Source organism: Rhinoderma darwinii, chromosome 3 (genome assembly GCF_050947455.1).
Source record: "Rhinoderma darwinii isolate aRhiDar2 chromosome 3, aRhiDar2.hap1, whole genome shotgun sequence".
Taxonomy (NCBI): Eukaryota; Metazoa; Chordata; class Amphibia; order Anura; family Rhinodermatidae; genus Rhinoderma; species Rhinoderma darwinii.
The window spans coordinates 249,697,339-249,720,196 of NC_134689.1; the positions used below are offsets into that span (position 1 = coordinate 249,697,339).

Here is a 22,858-nt window from a genome sequence, read left to right on the forward strand (position 1 = left end):
GACTGTCCAAGTGCAATCTATTTTCAACCAGAATAGAGTGTACAATTTATTGGCACTTGCATAGCTGGGAGATAGGGGTTATGTAAATATACTAGTTCCCTAGGTGGTATATCAAGTGCTAAAATCAAATAACAGACCTCCAGCTCACGCAGAGCATTGTCGCATTCTTTCTGTCCTGGTGCTTGCTGGGTGCATATGGTGATCAGCTGGTTTATGCTCTCTGTCACGGCCCTGGAAACACACAAAGTAGATTCAGTAAAATGCAGGTTCTCATGTATATGTTTATGCAAACGGAAAGTAGACCTTTGTGTAGCATTCAACCATTTTGTGATAACGAAAAAAATTATAATTACATAATATAGGATAAAGAACAAGAGAAATAAACCGCAAGATGAGAATGGTGGTTTGAATACCAAGAACATCTGTAAATCAGAATGGAAATACACGTAACAATAAAAGAGATCTGTAAATCAGAATGGAAAGACACGTATCAATAAAAGAGATCTGTAAATCAGAATGGAAATATACGTAACAATAAAAAAGATCTGTATATCAGACTGGAAGTACACGTAACAATAAAAGAGATCTGTAAATCAGAATGGAAAGACACGTATCAATAAAAGAGATCTGTAAATCAGAATGGAAAGACACGTAACAATAAAAGAGATCTGTAAATCAGAATGGAAAGACACGTAACAATAAAAGATCTGTAAATCAGAATGGAAAGACACGTATCAATAAAAGATCTGTAAATCAGAATGGAAAGACACGTATCAATAAAATATCTGTAAATCAGAATGGAAAGACACGTAACAATAAAATATCTGTAAATCAGAATGGAAAGACATGTAACAATAAAATATCTGTAAATCAGAATGGAAATACACGTAACAATAAAAGAGATCTGTAAATCAGAATGGAAATATACGTAACAATAAAAGAGATCTGTAAATCAGAATGGAAAGACACGTAACAATAAAGGAGATCTGTAAATCAGAATGGAAAGACATGTAACAATAAAGGAGATCTGTATACCAGAATGGAAAGACACGTAACAATAAAAGATCTGTAAATCAGAATGGAAATATACGTATCAATAAAAGAGATCTGTAAATCAGAATGGAAAGACATGTATCAATAAAATATCTGTAAATCAGAATGGAAAGACACGTAACAATAAAATATCTGTAAATCAGAATGGAAAGACACGTAACAATAAAATATCTGTAAATCAGAATGGAAAGACACGTAACAATAAAATATCTGTAAATCAGAATGGAAATACACGTAACAATAAAAGAGATCTGTAAATCAGAATGGAAATATACGTAACAATAAAAGAGATCTGTAAATCAGAATGGAAAGACACGTAACAATAAAGGAGATCTGTAAATCAGAATGGAAAGACACGTAACAATAAAAGAGATCTGTAAATCAGACTGGAAGTACACGTAACAATAAAATATCTGTAAATCAGAATGGAAATACACGTAACAATAAAAGAGATCTGTAAATCAGAATGGAAAGACACGTAACAATAAAGGAGATCTGTAAATCAGAATGGAAAGACACGTAACAATAAAGGAGATCTGTAAATCAGAATGGAAAGACACGTAACAATAAAGGAGATCTGTAAATCAGAATGGAAAGACACGTAACAATAAAAAAGGAGATCTGTAAATCAGAATGGAAATACACGTAACAATAAAGGAGATCTGTAAATCAGAATGGAAAGACACGTAACAATAAAAGATCTGTAAATAAGAATGGAAAGACACGTAACAATAAAAGATCTGTAAATCAGACTGGAAGTACACGTAACAATAAAATATCTGTAAATCAGAATGGAAATACACGTAACAATAAAATATCTGTAAATCAGAATGGAAAGACACGTAACAATAAAATATCTGTAAATCAGAATGGAAATATACGTAACAATAAAAGAGATCTGTAAATCAGAATGGAAAGACACGTAACAATAAAAGCCAGGTGGGTAACTAAACTGTGATAGTCATGCAATTTCTGACTCTCACCTTGCAGCAGCTGCCAGGAGATTTTTGGCACTTGGAGCTCCAGAATCTACAGAAAGAGACTTTGCGGCAAGGAGCAGTTTGCTGGAGGCCATGGAGATGGTTTTCAGGTTCCCTATAACTTGAATCTGGTCATCTTTATTCTGTAAAAAGTTTGCAACAACACTTGGTGAATCCACAAGAGCAGTGCAGACACACAGGTGTAAGAGACACAATGCCTGGATGTAGAAGTTTCTGTCATTTCTGCTACTCTCCTTCCCAGTGCCTTCAAATAGACAAATTCTCATGTTGGACATACAGGTCTTAGTACCAAATTCTTAAACCATTAATGTTTAGAGTCTGATCACATTGTGAGCAGGTCATGCATTCAAGCTAAGGTCTTATCCACTTACCAATTTAACTATGGTTCCAGGTCAAAAAATTAAAGGGACATAATCACAAAAAAAAAATAGAAAAAAACCCCCCAGGGTTTAAATGAATTTAGTAACAATTTCCTCTAAGAGGACTTTCTATTGAACATAAAAAACGAAATAACCTGGAACTATAAAATACGTTACTGAAAGGGTTTGTGTCTCATGAAGACTATATATAGACTACTATAGAAGCGGTCCTTTCTGGCTCATAGAAGGAAGGCTTTCCATTGTAGCTCAGAGTGTTTCTCTTCTGCAAGCACTTCCAGGATTCACTTTTTTTTCTCTGCATTTCTTTAGCAACTGATGCTTGTGCTGTCCATGTTTTTCACACACCCATAGACTTCAATGGGTGAATCTGATCCACAAAAATGCTCCAGAATAGGACATGCGGTGCATTTTACAAAACGGACACACGACTTGTAAGAAAACATGGATGTGTGAATAGCCCCATTGAATTGCAATGTTCAGTGTGCTGTCAGTTATTTAAACAGGCCGCACGCGGACGTGATATAAATTTGTGTAAATAAGGCCTAAATGGTAACAGGAACAATATTTTTTTTTTGCCATGAAGTGGCGTTTTCAGGGGTATACGGGTAATGGCGACAATTTCTGTGTTGAGCTTTTAATAGTGGTTAGCACAACTGATACCACTTCGGGACAGTGTGGACGGCTGTCAAACTGCCAATCACAAATGTATTCATGATGGAGGAATCTGGGGTACATTAAGTGCTGTTAATGGAAGAACAGTAACATACAGTGACAATTTTAACAGGACCTATGACCATTTTTAACATCTTGTGCTCATTTTACCTAAAGCTATTAAGAATAATCAATAATACGTTGTCAATTTTATAATTAAAGTAGTGCAAGATTTACGTTTTTATATTACACCTTTACATGATTAAAATGAATATTGAATATATGGTATGAATTTATACCATGTACATGTACTTTATAACCAGCACAAATATGTTAATGACATTATAATCAATCATGCTCTATTCCATTCCTCAGCAACCGCCTGATGTTTTAGTAGAGATCTTTTGTACGCCAGCATATAGCAACACTTAAGATATAGCGTTCTCCTATGATCAGATTTTTAGGTCTGTGTACCATAGCAACCGCCCATTTGAATTTCTTTACTCAACTGTATATATGAAATGATTCCGTCTGTCCTGTTTCCCTAACATCCCACAATAATATTATTACCTTTATACTGTATATCTGTACCATTAACCCCTTAATGACCAGCCTATTTTGGACCTTAATGACCAAGCTGTTTTTTACGTTTTTCAATCGTCGCATTCCAAGAGCTATAACCTTTTTATTTTTGCGTCGACATAGCTGTATAAGATCTTGTTTTTTGCGGGACAAGTTGTATTTTTTAATAGCACCATTTTTAGGTACATATTATTTATTGATTAACTTTTATTAACTTTTTTTTGGGGGGGGAATAGAAAAAAATCTGACATTTCGCCACTCTTTTTTGCGTCCTAAATCTACGCCGTTTACCGTGTGGTATAAATACACACAATAACTTTATTCAGCGGGTTGTTACGATTGCAACGATACCAAATTTGTATAGTTTTTGTATGTTTTACTACTTTTACACAGTAAAAACGCTTTTTTTTCAAAATATTTGTTTTTGTGTCTCCATATTTGAAGAGCCGTAAAGTTTTTATTTTTCCGCCGATGCGGTTGTATGAGGGCTTTTTTTTTGCGGGACGACTTGTAGTTTTTATTGGTACCATTTTGGAGTAGATGCAACTTTTTGATCACTTTTTATCACATTTTTTTAAAGTCAGTATTCACAGAAAACAGCAATTTTTCCATAGTTTTTTATTAATTTTTTTACGGCGTTCACCGTGCGGGTTAAATAATGTAATAGATTTATAGTCGGGGTCATTACGGACGCGGCGATACCAAATATGTGTAACTTTTTAACTTTATTTTGTTTTTTTAATAGTAAAGCATTTTGTAAGGGGAAAAGCTGGGTTTTTCATTTTTCTCACATTTTTTTTAAAATTAACTTTAAACTTTTTTTTCATTTTTACACTAGTCCCATTAGGGGACTATAATATGCGATTCTCCGATCGCTATTATAATACACTGCAATACTTTTGTATTGCAGTGTATTACTGCCTGTCCATTTAACACGGACAGGCATATGCTAGGTCATGCCTGCGGCATGATCTAACAGCCATTCACTCCAGGCAGACCTGGGGGCCTTTATTAGACCCCCGGCTGCCATTAGAGACACAGACACTCGGCGATCGTATCGCCGGGTGTCGGTGGGGGAGAGAGGGAGCTCCCTCCCTCTCTCCAAAACCACTCAGATGCGGTGCTCGCTATTGAGCACCGCATCTGAGGGGTCAAACGTGTGAGATCGATACTAATATCGATCTCACACGGCAGAGCAGGGACGCTCCCAGCCCTCAGCTGCCTCTAGCAGCTGAGAGCAGGGAGATTTGACAGCTCCCTGCTCTGTAAACTTATTCCGATGCCGCGACGTAAAAAGTCTATGGCATCGGAATAAGGCCCGTTAGTGACCGACGTAGAAACACGATGGGCCGGTCACTAACGGGTTAAGAAATACAGATGCAAATAAACATTAACCAGGAAGAAAACTGCAATAGAACTGAACATATTTGGATGTTCACGAAAGTCTGCTACACGAAATGAGAACACACAAAAAGTTTTGAATTTATTGTCCCATTTCTATTGGGAGAAGAAATCTAAATCTGTTGCCTTTGAGGGTTTTTTTTTATTGTCTTGTGCATTATATAGAATAAAAAAAATAATCCAGTGCGTGGAGACCAGGAGAACGCCCTCTCTGCTTCTTTCCTTAGATGCGGAGAAGGCATTTGACAGAGTACATTGGGGTTACCTGTCCAAAATTTTTGAACATTTTGTCATTAAGGGACGAATAAAATCGTCAATTTTGGCACTATACTTGTCCCCTTCAGCAAGAGTTCTTTCCGCTGGATTTCTCTCTGACCCTTTTTTAATAACGAACGGTACTCGACAAGGTTGCCCACTTTCCCCAATCGTGTTTGCTCTAGCAATGGAACCTTTAGCAGAAGCAATAAGACTTAATATAAAAATTCACGGCATCAAAGTGGGATCTAAAGTCCATAAAATCGGTCTGTATGCGGACGACGTCCTTTTGATGGTCTCCGATCCCTTTAACTCTCTACTTACTATTCAAGACACGCTTTCCAAATTTAGTAAAATTTCATATTATAAAGTTAACCCAAATAAGTCTATAATGATGGGGATTGGATTAGACCAGGCAATAAAAACTTCTTTAATTGTACGCTTTCCTTTTGAGTGGAGTAAAGAGAGCATTACATACCTAGGCATCTTTATTACAAATTCGAGTTCAACATTATTTTCAAAGAACTATCTTCCGCTTTTACTTAAGGTATCAAAACTAGCGGACAATTTTTCTAAACCAATGATCTCTTGGGCCGGGAAAATTGCTATTGTTAAGATGATGATCCTGCCTATAATACTATATGTATTCCGTACAGTAATTATTCCACTCACTACTAATTACCTCTCGAGACTTCAAAAGTTACTTACGGATTTTATATGGGCTGGTAAAAATCCCAGGATTCTATTTTCTACTATGTCTCGCTCCTGGTCCTCAGGGGGGATGGGGGTACCTGATATCGGGCGATATTTTCACTCTACGGTCCTTAGTCAGATTTACCATTGGTGGGGTAGGTATAATGATTTGAAATGGGTAGAAATTGAAAGGGCCACACTGGGGGCTCCCCTAATTTCTCTTTTGTCATTAGATTGTTCTAAGAGACTATATAGGAATATAAAGATGCTTTCGATTGTTGCTTCTATAGCCTCTTGGCAATATCTGATTTCACATACCCCAAAGGATGAATGTCTTCCTCTCCGGCTATTACCCCTCCGGTATCTCTCTTCCTTCTTGCAGGATTTAAATGTACCAAAATGGGAAGCAGTCGGGATAGTTACGATAGGATCCCTTTACGATTCAAAGGGTATGTTGCCCTTTAACAAATAGGTTGAATTATATGATATACCTACTCACGATCTGTACAAATACTTTCAGATCCGTCATATTCTAAGTACCGTATATATCGGCGTACAAGACGACTTTCTACACCCTTAAAAAAATGTCAAAAGTGTGGGGTCGTCTTATATGCCGGATATTGTCGGATATTAGGGATGCACGTTGCAGCCGCACAGCTCAGTATAGTACACATGACTATGAGAGCGGGGCTGCGGCTGTGTAATTCAGCCACAGCCCCGCTCCTGAGTCCTGACATATGCGCGCGGGGTCAGCATCATGTGATGCGGCCGGCGCTGCACTAATGATCTGCGGCACTGAAGACAGAACATGGCGGGCGCGCTACAAAGCACCCCCATGTTGTCTTCAGTGCCTGAACTGCCGCTCATTAGTGCAGCGCCGGCCGCATCTCCTCATGCTGACCGCGCGCGCACTGCCTGTCAGGAGCGGGGCAATGGCTGTATTACACAGCCGCAGCCCCGCTCTATAACGCCGGAGATCAGAGAACCTCTCATCTCCGCCGTTATTCCCGTGAATGCTGCGATCACAGCTGACTGCAGCATTCAGGGGAAAGTGAGAAGGGGGGATGCCCCTGGATCGCGTCACAGGGAATTCCTGTGACGCGATCGAGGGCCATACCATATATGGGCAGACAGCCCAGGGTCTATTGACGGACCCCAGGGCTGTCTGACCATATCTCTTGTTGTTAGGATATACCCAAGTATGTCCTAACAACTGCCTGTGTGCTATCCGTCCACAGGCTAATGTACTGGCACATATCTGATATATGTCAGTACATTAAAGTTTAAAAATAAAGTAAAAACAAAGTATGGTTACATTTTAAAAAAAATACACCTTCACCTTTTTTACAATAAACATTAAAATAAGTCTCAATACATAAAATACACACATTCAGTAATGGCGCGGACAACAATGTTTTTGCATCATTTATGATGTGTACGCTGCAAAAAAATGAAATAAACACGGCTTTCATTCACTTATTAATGTGAGGCGCGAGGTGCGATGAATTTACCCTCCATGTTCCTCACATTAATAGTAATTAACCCCATCATGTACCTCGCCTATCTGCGCATGCGCGAGTTCAAAGAGACAGAGTCCTGGGTCCTGCCGCCGATGGCCATAGTGAAGCGCTCCTGCACGAAATGGTGAGTATATCTTAAATTCTATATTTTAAGGGTAAAAGTTGGGGGTCGTCTTATACGCCCAGTCGTCTTATACGCCGACATATACGGTAGTAGGAACCTGGATGGGCGAATGTTCCCAAAAAGTGCATTTGTAGTTTTCAACTGCGCTGCACAGAAAATGAAGTGCATTTCATGGTTTTATTCTACCATTTCTAATTTTCAGAGACTAATTAAACCAGGGTATCTGCTCAAATGGGAGGTGGATTTGAATTTGGTTATCACTTTAGCAGAATGGCATCAGGCGATGAATTGGCCCTCTAAAATTTCTAAAGGAGAGAGTCACAGAGAAATAGCACACAAAATACTGCTCAGATGGTATAGAACTCCAACATCGTTGACCAAATGTAATCCTTCTTACTCTCCCCTTTGTTGGAGAAACTGTGGCATGTTAGGTGATTACATGCATGTGTGGTGGAACTGCCCTTTAGTTTTTAGCTTTTGGAAAGCTACCTTTGTATTTTTGTCCACCATTATAAGTCATACAATATGTCCCTCCCCTGCATTGGCGTTGTGTTTTATTGGTCTGGTTGATATTCCTAGAGAGCTAAGTTGTATAACAGGGCATATTATTCTTGCAGCTAGATTGTTGATAGCCAGGTCTTGGAAATCTTCAAACCCTATTATGATCACTGAGTTAATAAATCTTGTTCAATTTGATTACACCATGGAAAAAATGGTAGCGATTCGATCTAATTCATATGGGAAATTCTTAAGTAACTGGACGCTATGGTCAGACTATAACATCTCAAGACCATTTCCCCCTTAGATTGATGATCCTAGTAAGATTATAGAACCTTTTCTAATTGTTAGGTGTAATGACATTAGGATATAGCTATAAGGATCTAGCAATATTGATGAATTGGAGCTATAGTAGACTATAAAGACAAAGTCCAGTAATGTTATTAAGGCAGTTTAAAACTAGTTCAATTACTTTGGGAAAAAATTGTAACTGCCTTTCTGGTATTCGGTAGCCTTCCTCCTTTCTTTTTTCTTCCTTCTGTCTCCTCCCTTTTTTTTTTTTTTCCTCTAATGTTTTTATTGTATTTGTTGAATAATCGAAAAAACAACTTAATACTTAATCGTTTTTGTATAGTTATGTTAAAATCAACAGATTTTTGTCTATTGTTTTCTTTTTTTTTTTTGTGTGTGATGTTCATCTTATGTTGGAAAATAAAAATAAAAAAAGTTAGATTTAAAAAAAAAAAAGAATAAAAAAAAAAATAGGAAAAAAAGCAAATATCAGTATCATAATCTGACCTGTGTCTGTCCAGCCATTTCAATTCCGGCATCGAGGAACTCATCAAAATCGTCACTAAATTTTCCAGAAGCAGCAGCCAACTCCCCACTTTGCCCTCGGGAAGCATGTACCACCTCTCCAGCTGCCTGGTTCAGATCCTCTGCTGCCTGGTTCAATCCACTCTGTGCCTCTTGGAAAGACTTGGTGCTGGGAGGAAGCTAAACGGATAGTCCAAACATGTCATTGCCATTTTAAAGAATAAGAAGAAGGGTCTGTAATGCAATGTGTAATTGAATAGTAGTATATACAGAGTTGCCATGAGGCAAGAAAGACTCTCTCTACATAGTACTGGCTATACAGCATTCATTGGGTTGTAAAGTGAGCACAGGGCCTCATCCAAGATAACAATCTAGTTATCCATGTCTCTGCTTTACTTGTAGCTGGGCTCTGTACTTCTTCAAAAATATATGCCATTATATAAAAATGCACAAATCTCTGATAATGTCATATTCCAATAGTGCTCACTCCACCTAGCCTTGTGTCCAATCATGAAAGCCGTACGATGCAAAGAGAAGTACAAAGTGACAGGTACTTGTTCATTGCCAAAACCCCCCAAAACAAAAACTACAACGCCAGAGACAAACACTCACCGAATCAACAAGCAACTTCTTACTGGATTCTCCAATGCTCTTAAGAGCCATGTCTACATCCTTCTGCCCCGGAAGGCAATTCACACAGTTATTCAGTGAATGAGAGACGGATTTAGCCACCTGGAAAAACATAATAAGTGATAGGAAGTCATTTAATTAATCTGTTGATGTTCACACATTGTAAATGTATGGTGTGGGTTTAAAGCCTCTGCTCCTGCAGTTAAATAGAAGCAGGTCGGAATACCCAGTTGTCAAAAATAGCCTGACCTAGAGAGGAGACAAGTGCTTTTTTAATTGCTTCTGTCGTTTATATTTTTGCACTGCCTCTCCTGGACCTGTATAAATTATGTGACCAACCACATAATTTATACATTGAAAAACGAAAAAAATATCTAAACCATACCCATCACCCATTGCTAAACATATCTTTATTGCATACTCCACGCCAAATACCAATAAATTTATTTATATATATATATATATATATATATATGCACACATATACATACACATATATACATACATACATACATACACAGTGAAGGAAATAAGTATTTGATCCCTTGCTGATTTTGTAAGTTTGCCCACTGTTAGAGACATGAACAGTCTAGAATTTTTAGGCCAGGTTAATTTTACCAGTGAGAGATAGATTATATTTAAAAAAAAACTGAAAATCACATTGTCAAAATTATATATATTTATTTGCATTGTGCACAGAGAAATAAGTATTTGAGCCCTTTGGCAAACAAGACTTAATACTTGGTGGCAAAACCCTTGTTGGCAAGCACAGCAGTCAGACTTTTTTTGTAGTTGATGATGAGGTTTTCACACATGTTAGATGGAATTTTGGCCCACTCCTCTTTGCAGATCATCTGTAAATCATTAAGATTTCGAGGCTCTCGCTTGGCAACTCGGATCTTCAGCTCCCTCCATAAGTTTTCGATGGGATTAAGGTCTGGAGACTGGCTAGGCCACTCCATGACCTTAATGTGCTTCTTTTTGAGCCACTCCTTTGTTGCCTTGGCTGTATGTTTCGGGTCATTGTCGTGCTGGAAGACTCAGCCACAAGACATTTTTAATGTCCTGGTGGAGGGAAGGAGGTTGTCACTCAGGATTTGACGGTACATGGCTCCATCCATTCTCCCATTGATGCGGTGAAGTAATCCTGTGGCCTTATCAGAGAAACACCCCCAAAACATAATGTTTCCACCTCCATGCTTGACAGTGGGAACGGTGTTCTTTGGGTCATAGGCAGCATTTCTCTTCCTCCAAACACGGCGAGTTGAGTTAATGCCAAAGAGCTCAATTTTAGTCTCGTCTGACCACAGCACCTTCTCCCAATCACTCTCAGAATCATCCAGATGTTCATTTGCAAACTTCAGACGGGCCTGTACATGTGCCTTCTTGAGCAGGGGGACCTTGCGGGCACTACAGGATTTTAATCCATTACGGCGTAATGTGTTACCAATGGTTTTCTTGGTGACTGTGGTCCCAGCTGCCTTGAGATCATTAACAAGTTCCCCCCGTGTAGTTTTCGGCTGAGCTCTCACCTTCCTCAGGATCAAGGATACCCCACGAGGTGAGATTTTGCATGGAGCCCCAGATCGATGTCGATTGACAGTCATTTTGTATGTCTTCCATTTTCTTACTTTGCACCAACAGTTGTCTCCTTCTCATCCAGCGTCTTACTTATGGTTTTGCAGCCCATTCCAGCCTTGTGCAGGTCTATGATCTTGTCCCTGACATCCTTAGAAAGCTCTTTGGTCTTGCCCATGTTGTAGAGGTTAGAGTCAGACTGATTCATTGAGTCTGTGGACAGGAGTCTTTTATACAGGTGACCATGTAAGACAGCTGTCTTTAATGCAGGCCCCCTAATTGATTTGGAGCGTGTAACTGGTCTGGAGGAGGCTGAACTCTTAATGGTTGGTAGGGGATCAAATACTTATTTCTCTGTGCACAATGCAAATAAATATATATAATTTTGACTATGTGATTTTCTTTTTTTTTTTTTCATATAATCTATCTCTCACTGGTAAAAGTAACCTAGCCTAAAAATTCTAGACTGTTCATGTCTTTGACAGTGGGCAAACTTACAAAATCAGCAAGGGATCAAATACTTATTTCCTTCACTATATATATATATATATATATATATATATATATATATATATATATATATATATACACACATGCACATATATATATATATATATATATATATATATATATATATATAGAAATAAATGTTATGGAAAATCAACCCTATCACCAAAAAACAACGGCAAATCATGTACTAGGTGTCCTAAGAAATAAAAATATAAATATTAGGGCCATTAACCCCTTCAGGACACAGCCTGTTTTGGCCTCGTGGACACAGATGATTTTTTCAAACGTGACATGTGTCACTTTATGTGGTAATAACTTCAGAACGCTTTTACCTATCCAAGCGATTCTGAGATTGTTTTCTCATGACGTATTGTACTTTATTTTAGTGAAAAACTTTGGTCGATAAATTCAATATTTGTGAAAAACGTCAAATTTTTGCGAAAATTTGCATTTTTCTAAATTTAAATGTATATACTTGTAAAACCGATAGTAATACCACACAAAATAGTTACTAGTTAACATTTCCTATATGTCTACTTTATATGTTTGCATAGTTTTTTTCATATCCTTTTATTTTTCTAGGGTGTTACAAGGCTTAGAACTTTAGCAGCAATTTCTCATTTTCAAGAAAGTTTCAAAAGGCTATTTTTTCAGGGACCAGTTTAGTTCTGAAGTGGCTTTGAGGGCCTTATATATTAGAAAGTCCCCATAAATCACCTCATTTTGAAAACTGCACCCTTCAAAGTATTCAAAACAACATTCAGAAAGAATTTTAACCCTTTAGTCGTTTCACAAGAATTAAGGCAAAGTAGAGGTGAAATGTACAAAATTTAATTTTTGGGGCTGAAATTCATTTGTAATACATTTTATTCTGTAACACAGAATATTTTACCAGAGAAACGCAACTCAATATTTATTGCCCAGATTCTGCAGTTTTTAGAAATATCCAACGTGTGGCCCTAGTGTCCTAATGGACTGAAACACAGGCCTCAGAAGCAAAGGAGCACCTAGTGGATTTTGGGGCCTCCTTTTTTTAGGAATATATTTTAGGCACCATGTCAGGTTTGAAGAGGTCTTGTGGTGCCTAAACAGTCAAAACCCCCCAAAAGTGACCCCATTTTGGAAACTATACCCCTCAAGCTGTTTTTCTAGGGGTATAGTTAGCATTGAGACCCCACAGATTTCCTGCAGAATTTAGTGGAATTAGTCTGTGAAGATGAAAATCACCTTTTTTTTCTGCGAAAACATAGTATTTATTTATTTTTACAAGGAATAAAGGAGAAAAAGCAGCCCAACATTTGTAAAGCAATTTCTCCCGATTACTGCAATACCCCATATGTGGTCATAAACTGATGTTTGGACTGACAGCAGGACTCAGAAGGGAAGGAGCGCCTTTTGGATTTTGGAGTGCAGATTTTGCTGGGTTGGTTTTCACTGCCATGTCGGGTTTGCAACGCCCTGGAGGGACCAAAACAGTGGAAACCCCCGAAAAGTGACCCCGTTTTGGAAACTACACCCCTCAAGGATTTTTTCTAGGGGTATAGTTAGAATTTTGACCGAAAAGGTTTTTTGTAGAATTTTGTGGAGTTAGGCCGTGAAAATGAATATCAACATTTTTGTCCAGTAAAATGTTGCATTTTTTAATTTTCACAAGGGCTAAAAGAGAACAAGCACCCCAACATTTGTAAAGCAATTTCTCCTGATTACAGCAATACCCCACGTGGTCATAAATGTTTTTTTATTAGAAATTAATTAACCCTTTCAGGACTGATCCTTTTTTGCTTTTTAATTTTTCACTCCCCGCCTTCCAAGAGCCATAACTTTTTTATTTTTCGATCAATACAGGGGTGTGAGGGCTTATTGTTTGTGGGAGGAGTTGTAGTTTCTGTTGACACCATTTAAAGTACCATAAAATGTACTGGGAAACTGAAAAAAAAAAAACTATTTGTGGGTTGAAATTGGAAAAAAACGGGGTTTTTGGGGTTTTGTTTTTACGTCTTTCACCATGCGGTAAAAACGACAAAATTTCATTTTATTCTGCGTCTCAATACGATTACTGTGTTACCAGATTTATATAGTTTTTTTTTATATTTCACTGCTTTTACAAAGAAAAGACTATTTGTTAAAAAAAAAAAAAATTGTTTTGTATCATCACATTCTGAGAGCCAGAACTTTTTTATTTTTTGGTCGATGGAGCGGTCTAGGGGCTTATTTTTGGTGGGACGAGCTGTAGCTTTTATTGGTATCATTTTATGGTACATACAACTTCTTGATCACTTTTTATTACAATTTTTTTTTTAGAGCTAAGGTGACCAAAAAACAGCAATATTGCCGTTGTAAATTCTTTATTTCTTACGGCGTTCACTGTGCGCAATAAATTACGTTTTACTTTATTCTGTGGGTCAGTACAATTACGGTGATACCGTATGTATATAGTTTTTTTTATGTTTTGCATCGTTTGCACAATGAAATGACATTTCTATAAAATAATTTATTTTCTGAGACACTATATTCTGAGAGCCGTAACTTTTTTATTTTTTAGTCAAAAAAGCTGTGGGAGGTCTTGTTTTTTGCGGGACAGGTTGTAGTTTTTATTGGTACTATTTTGGGGTAAATGCGACTTTTTGATCACTTTTTATTCTACATCTTGGGAGGGGTGGTGAACAAAAAATAGAGATGCTGGCATAGTTTTTTGTTTATTTTGTTTGCGGCGTTCACCGTGCGGGAAAAATAACATTATAGTTTCATAGTTTGGGTCGTTACGAACACGGTGATACCAAATATGTGTACTTGATTTTATGTTTTCATTTTTTTCCTATAATAAATTACTTATTATAGGAAAAAAACAACTTTTATTTTTACACTTTTATAAAACATTTTTATAAAATTTTTTAACTTTTTACACTTTCTTTTTTTACCTGCAGCTCTGATCGCTGCTGGAATACATTACACTACTTAGTAGTGTATGTATTCCAACTGTCAGTGTGACGTCAGTCACTCTGACAGTAAGTCTACGAGGACCAGCTAGAGGCTGGTCCTCGTAGGCTTACATACATGGCAGACCCGGAGGCCGTTGCCTGGCCTCCGGATGCCATCACAGACGTCAGCAACCCCGACAATTGCATGGGGGCTGCCAATGTGCTACAAACCCGCATTTAAGGTGTGAATTGCCAAAATCAGTGGCGATGAGCCGCTGATCGGCAGCACTGGAGTGTCAGCTGTCGGGAACAGCTGACCTCCCGATTCCCGATGCACACCTTGCCGCCGACAGTGTGCATCGGAAATGACACAGAGAGCTCCTGTCACTCTGACAGGAAGCCTATCAGGACCAGCCGGGGTCTGCCGATATGCTAGAAACCCCTAAAATGCGGCGATCTAAACATTTAAGGGGTTAATTCGCCTAAATCAGCGGCAAAGGACCGCTGACCGGCAAGAGTGGAGTGCCAGCTGTCGGCGACAGCTGACCTCCCGGTTCCCGTTGCACACTCCCGCGACGACGTATAGTTACTTACTCGTGCGGATAGGGGTTAATGTCAGTTACTATTTATGCCTGCCATTCAATACATTTATTTTTTTTAGGCCAAAACGTAAGTGTGCCAAAAGGAAAACTAAAGTGTAAAGCTTAGCTATACAAATTGAAGCAATCTGTGTAACACATAGGCTAGGCTTACTGTAATTAGTATTCAGGTAAATTTCTGACCTGAGCCAACCTCTGCTGGACCTCGGCATCCCCGGGAGCCACTAAAGCTTGCTTCGCTTCCTGGATGAGCTTAGCTGACCCATCCATCACGTCTCTGGCGGAATCCAACATGTCATTTGCAGCCTGTGGATCACTTGTAGAAGCTGCAACCCCTCGAGCTGCCTGTGCCAAGGTTTTCAGAGCATGGGCAGTTTCCCTTGCAGCAACACCTAAACAAAAAGTGACATAAAAATAAAAAAAAAAGTTATACCAGACGATAGATAACAAACAAGTATGTCCATGCGAAAATCAAGTACCGTAACGTCTTTGCTATGATCTATGAAGTAGTGACAAGAAAAAAATAATTATTTATATATAGTGTACATTCAAAACACCATAAAGTTAACAATGGTGAACCACAAGGAACTGTATTAGACCCAGTTCTTTTTTTTATCTTTTTATGTATAATCTATAATTATGGAATAGAAAGTGAATTGTATTTCATAAAGACCAGTGCCAGCTGGCAGGTCAGTAAATTGGCAGATAAGCTTTACACCTCGCCCTCAGCAATAGTGTGTTTCACTCTCAGGGGCATATAGATGTCACATGTGCTAGAGTACAGAGCCACAGTGTGTCAGCAGCTCCAGCTCTAGTGGACCGGGCCCATTCATTTATTACATGGATGCCATTTCTTTATTACTACATTTCAGTGGCCGCTACTCCCAATGATCCAGGCCGACTTCATTACAAAAACGTCATCATGACAACCTCATTAAATAAATATTACTGAAAAAAACATACCAAGAGAAGGACTTGGCTAATCAGTAGTACTGAATGCCAAGCATCAGCTGCAAATTTTTAAGGTACAAAAATACTACGCTATTGCTTCTGGCAAAACGACTGATCCGGTGAACAACAGAGACAAACGGAAACCATGGGCACCGGATCCGTCACCGTTGAAATCAATTGTGATGGAAACGGAATCCTCTGGTTTCCGTTTGTCTGTTCAGGGTCCCGTTCTGATAGAATGTCAGAACAGGACCCCAACGCAGATGTGAACGAAGCCTAAGTCAGCCAAAGTGATTTCCAAGAATAAAACAACCACTCCTTTTTATGATAAAGTATAAACTGATAAGCTAGTGATACCAATGCTGGCTGCACACAACCCAGTGATCAGAAAGGAACTAAATTACATCGTGTTCTTCTTGTGTGCGAGGAAAAAAAGACCTGTTTTCTTAATACATAGGCTCATAAAAAAACTAATATTTGCAGACTGTATATTGCTACAAACTAAACTTTTTGAGACAAACTATGATTCCGAAAACAGAGGTGAAGAGGTTAGATTTCTATTAAATGTCAACTTATTCAATATGTACACACTGATCACACAGCTAATAAGTATACTTATACAGTATCGCACCTTTATAAGCAGGCATACATGGAATAAATCCACCTAAATAATATAAAGCCGCTCTACATGTTTAGTTCAGTTTCTCCTGCTTGTCACGTTGTGCTTATCTAGACCATTTTTATTACACTCCCATTTTGGACTAAGATCAGAAAAGATTCCTGCCAGATAATGCATTACTACACTTTGTCGGTTCTATAGCTGAAAGATACACTGGTGCCATTCTGTCTCACCAGCCGTTCCTGGGTGGATAAGTTGCATCTGTATACTACTTCAATATTATTTTCCATTCATTTATGTTAATCCGTCTCATTTCTACTAGGGGGACAGTAATTTATCAAGCACACTTATCTCCCATGCACGCAGTTACATCATATAAGCCAGATGAATAATGTACTCATTTCTGAACAGATGATTTAGGTCACTTGGAAAGAAGAACTCTATATCAGAAACGAAAAATGCTTAGTGAGGCCTCGTAAGGGAAAGCTGCACTTACAAATGAGCCACTAACTTCCCTTTCTCTCTGTGCACACAGATGAGTGTTTGGGAAATACAGAGAAGTACACTCATTCACCCTTCAAGGGTATGTGCACACGCTTAACCAAAAACACGGGGGAAAACAGCTCCTGATTTTCAGACATTTTTTAAACCACTAGCGTTTTTTTACGACCGTTTTTGGAGCCGATTTTCTATAAAGTCAATGAAAAACGGCTCAAAAAACGGCTCAAGAAGTGACATGCACTTAATTTTCACGGGCGTCTTTTTAAGCACCGTTTTTTGAAAATGAGGCGTAAAAAAAATGCCCCATCAGAACAGAACGTCATATTTCCCATTGATATCAATGGGAAGATGTTTGTAGGTGTTCTGCTTCCGTTTTCTCAGGTGTTTTTCGAGGCGTAAACGCCCTGAATTACTCCTGAAAACACTACGTGTGCACATACTCTAAGGATGCAGCAAATTTTAGTTTTTGCCTCATTTTTAACTCATTTATTTCTCCACTGACATACCTGAGTGAGGGCTTGTTTTTTGCGAGAGAAGTTGTATTTTTAAATGCTAAACTTTTTACATAGAGATAGCATTTAACTTTTATGAATTTCTCAACGTCCGGATTCCAGTACCGTAAATATACTGCACATAACGCGAAGGAGTTTATGTACAGACACAACACATATCTTTATGTACAAATAAATATACTAACTATAAATAGAATGAATGGTTAAGGGGTTTTCCCATTGCAAACTTTTTTGGCATATCAACAGGATATACGATAAATATCTGATCGAATTGGGACCCACAACTATATCGAGAACGGGGGTCTCCTGACCCCCGTTTTGTCTGGTGTAGCGGCTGCTGCACTCCTAGTGTAAAGAAGGTCGCGCATGCGCGGCTCTCTCCATTGTGTTGTATGGTTGTTACGGAAACAGTTGTTTCTGTAACTCGCATTAGTGCCTGTCTGGATTCTGCGGCCATCTGCCGCGGAACAAGCCAATGCGGCGATCAGGGGACCCCCATTGGTGCGGGTCCTAGAGCGGAGACCTGCATCTATCAGATATTTATGGCATATAAATGTCGAAGATGGGAATAACCCTTAAATATCATTTCTAAAATATATTCATAAACCCAAAAGTAAGGGTTAATAAAGACTTCAACACAATAAATGCGAATCCCTTCTGCCCCCCTTTATCTGTTCTAAGCATCTTTATTATGTAATAATGTGTATATTGCTAGATCAACCCTGCCAGAGTTTACAACGGTTCCTTGCCTTACATGGACATCAAATGTGACTGACATTATGATGTGAGGATCTAAGAAAGAAGCTACCAGGGTTATATTCAACTATTCCTCAGAACCTGCAGACCAATTGTTACATATCGTGCACATTCAGCAGTACGTGTGGATCAGGTCTACATAGGTTGGACCGGAGGTGCACTAAAAGAGATTATACAAAATACAAATGCTCTGCAGGTTCAATCTGTTTATTTTACACAATACAATTGGAATCTTTTCAGAACAGATGACCTTTAAAAACCAGTCCCTTGGCTACAGATTCATGTGTAACTTTTCATATGACATCATGGGAATAAATAATGCCTAATTATTATTTCTCAAGCATTTAAACTATATCCATGCCCTGCATTAAGCGTAATATGAACAATACAGTTGCACAATAGTGTCAAATACTCAACAAACAGAATGACTGAACTGCATAGATTACATGTTGTCCAAATTCTCATCATTTATAGCAAATTAGACATTGACAGAGAATTTGCACCTGCAGTCAACTAGAAAGATAGCTGTAGACATTAGATGGTTGTTGACTCAAAGGGGTTTTCATTATTTATCACCTATCCACAGGATAAATATCTGATCAGTGGGGGTATGATCCATCACGAGAACAGGCGTTCCTGGGAACCCCATCTTCAGCCACCGCTCCATTAATTTCTATGGGGCTGCCGAAGATAGTGCTCGGCAGTCCCATAGAAATGAACGATAAAATAATGATTATGGGAAGACCCCTTTAAAGGTACATATTTCATTAGAGTAGGGGAGATAAATAACTCAAGACACTGAGTAGGCTGGGACATCTAGTACTATACGTCCCTTTCAGTTTTGTATGCCACTAGGGTTGTTCAGAGAGCAGTGCCCTGATGAGATCTTGGGCAGGGTGGCATATGCATCAGGCTCCTCACCCACAGGCAACACAAGACTTCTCCAGTTCTGTTGGAATGCGTGGATGGCAGTCAGGCAATCCCTAGGGCACAGAAGCATCACTACGCTTAAATGAGGGACGGTATGTACTGGTGACCCTTGTGGGGCCTTCTGGCTATAAGGGTCAGGGAATGTTGGGGGGGCCCCTCCTTTATGGAGAGAGCTTGTGATTAGAGACTGTATCAGAACATACAAAGACACTCTCCTCGGAAATTACTGTCCACGTTTTCAATGAGAATGCATATTTTAATGAAAAGCCTAAAGGTGGAATGTAAGGTAAACTGGATAATAATGAACGCCATGCTTTTAAAACATATGATAGAACGTAATATTTGATAGTGCTATCAATAAAATGGAAATAAAAGCAGTTGCTGCATTTTTTTAAGACCTAAATACAGAAATTTGTACCTGTGTAATGTTCATTCCCCTGAGCTGCACAGGTAAGTAACTGAGCCATGGAGGAGCCAACAGTTTTCGATGTGCTGCCAAGGTCCTGGGCACACTTCTCCAGCTGCAGTTCCAGAAAGTGTAAGGAACATGAGAGTTTTTATATGTAGAAATTAACAAGAATTTACTTATCAGTATCTGGCAAGATAAAAAAAATACCTCCTTCATTTAACTTGTCTTGGATGATGATGTCCAACAAGCGACTTATTAAACAAAGATATTGACATGAGCTGGCTTTTCTAACAGGACATTACACCTGCCTACACTATATTTATTATATTCCCCCCCTCTATTACTCAAAGAAGAGAGCCGCTATCAAAGAGCGGCTCTCACTGCGGCAGACCTGGTCCTGTCCATGTACTACACGAACAGCCATTCATTTTAATGGGCACCATATAATACTACATGAAATGAATGGCTGGATGCAGTGTCTCGAGTGAGAACAGCTGATCGCTGCAAGTTTCTAAAGTCGGACCCATGACTATCAGTTGATCGATGGGCTGCCTTCCATCCTAGAAAATGGTTTACTTCATGAGACAATAACAAGAAGTAAATTACAGAGATATTTTCCTAGAAAACAGTATCACATGTAAAATGCTATCATGTCATTGTTATCCCAGCTTTTGTTTTTTTCCTTTGAAGTTGATGGGACTAAAAACAGTCACAATACAGTTTTTTTTTCCAAACGGAAATATGCTTTCTAAATGATCCGGCTGTGCTCCATAGTGTTTTATAACATTTCCTTATGTCTAATGTAAAATCTACAATAATTAAATGCTGCCAACAGCAAATGTGAACAGGGGGCTAGGATAATAGCATTTGCCTTACATTATATACAAGTAGAAAAAAACCCTAGCCAGGATCATTACTCATTACGGTTAATGCCCAGTGCAAATCGAATTCAGCTGAATACTATTGTATCCTATTTACTATTGTTCTCCACAGAGTCTTTATGTTAGAATATTGAAAACAAGATTCCAGCATTCTGTTCTGGGGAAAATTGGCAAATACGTCTATGATACCAGAAACACACACTGCAATACAATGTCTTGCTCTGTACATTATCTACAGACTTCGTGGGTTGGCTATTCTCGCATAAACTACTGCAATTGCAATTCTATAATACAAGAGAGCTCAATTTGGGGCAAGTCGTAAATGTGTATATACCTGATCATGTCATATCGACAGAGAAAGACATCATACAAGACTGTGAATATAAAAAAAAAAAAAAAAAAAAAAAGACTATTAGGTACCGTCTCTCCTGGAAGGGGTTTCAGCTGCCCATCTGTAGCTGCCATTTTTGCATCCTGCAATTCATTCTTAAGCGTTTGGACGGAATTCAGGGCAGAATCAATTTCCATTGGACCACAAGCTTCATGGGCCTAATTAACATGACAACAAAAAGTTAATTCGTATTATTTATATTCTGCCATTACAGGTACATAAACCTCAGTAACGCACCTTCTGTGTAGCTGTACGCAGCTCAGCCAAGCTGGTTGCAAGGTTCTTGGCACACTGACCTAGCTGCATAGCAGCTGCTTGATCGGTCACAGTGGGTACGGCAGCTTTGGCAGAAGCAACCATCTTACTTCCGGGCTGTATTACGTATATAAAAAACAAAACGTTTTCCTCTGCTTATTTCTATATAGCATACATTACAACAAAATATTTTTTAAAGGCTTTAGAAACCCTGAATGGTTTTATTTTTATTAGATCAATATATATTTTTTATTCTAAGCACTTCTTTAATCGGCTGTTATTAAAACTTTTTTTTATGTTACGGCTTCTATATTTCCTGAATACATAGAAGCTGTATTGTTCTCTTTCAGCTGAATCCGTTAGTTTAGCTGAACTGCCGGTTCGACTGAGAACAGGTCCTGCATATCTCGGACACACAGGATCTTGCTAATATTGATCACATCGAAGTTAAAAAATACACTGATTTATTATTAATAATAATAATAAAAAAATAAACATTCAAAAGGTGCACACAGCCTTCAAATATTGTAAAGGTGTAAACAAGCAAATGAATAGTAAAAGAAAAAAAAAAGGTGTTTTAGTGTGTAATTGTTAAAACATGGGTTCCAGTATTTCTAACTCCTACATTATCATGGAAAATCATATCATTATCCTTCATTACATCTCCTTACTGTCTCCTTGTTCTTTTTAACTAGTGTGGAAGTAGTTGTTTAAGCGAATATGCAGCAAGACGACAGTTAATGTGCTGTATAAATAAGTCCTATAATATTTCTTACATGCAATAGGTCTTAGCAGAAATGAGGCCTAATACGGATCTGGAAAAATTCATCTAAAAAAACCCAAACTGTATAAACATGAGAAATAGCAATCCATTTGTATAAAGAATACCTGCAGGGAAAACCAACTTGAAAAGCTCTGATTTATGTGTAAAAATTTATAATTCAAGGTCCTGAGATAGAATGATGTCACATCTCAGAAGATTTTAGTGTGTCAGACAATCCATCGCTATTAAGAACAAAAATTAAATGGCTTTAAAAGAAAAGGCCATATACCCTTAGGAATCTACAGAATTACAGCATATTCTTATATAATCGAAGCATGCAAAAAGCATCTCCAATAGAATGACGAACCACACATCAGAACACATTTTATATATCAAGTGGATTTCCTAACTTAACTCAAAGGAGATTACAATTTTGTAAACAAAACCAATTCCCTACTGAGCATTGCTACCAATTCCCCCAAAAACTTACTGCCCCTTGCTAACATGTACAGTGATCCCTTAATGGCATCAGGTTACAATATTTTCAACTTACAATGGCCTTTCCAGGACCATCATAATTTGAAACCACATTCAACATACAATGCCATAGGCTTTGTCGATCTGTGGCAATGCGATTGATTGTTCGATCCAACCCCTCACTGTGCCATGGGCATTTTACTG

General features: G+C 38.3%; 1 protein-coding gene across 4 annotated transcripts in view; it reads right to left on the reverse strand.

Annotated features, from left to right (window-relative positions):
* TLN2 (talin 2) overlaps positions 1–22,858 on the reverse strand; it is a 218,796-nt gene that overhangs the window by 53,527 nt on the left and 142,411 nt on the right. For all 4 annotated transcript variants that reach the window (XM_075857700.1, XM_075857698.1, XM_075857699.1 and 1 more), the window contains 8 exons: positions 21,397–21,531; positions 21,189–21,317; positions 19,897–19,999; positions 15,393–15,601; positions 9,587–9,706; positions 8,957–9,154; positions 2,037–2,176; positions 138–231 (listed from right to left, as the gene is read on the reverse strand). In XM_075857700.1, the coding sequence (XP_075713815.1) occupies positions 138–231; positions 2,037–2,176; positions 8,957–9,154; positions 9,587–9,706; positions 15,393–15,601; positions 19,897–19,999; positions 21,189–21,317; positions 21,397–21,531 (1,128 nt within the window). The remainder of the gene's footprint in view (positions 1–137; positions 232–2,036; positions 2,177–8,956; positions 9,155–9,586; positions 9,707–15,392; positions 15,602–19,896; positions 20,000–21,188; positions 21,318–21,396; positions 21,532–22,858) is intronic.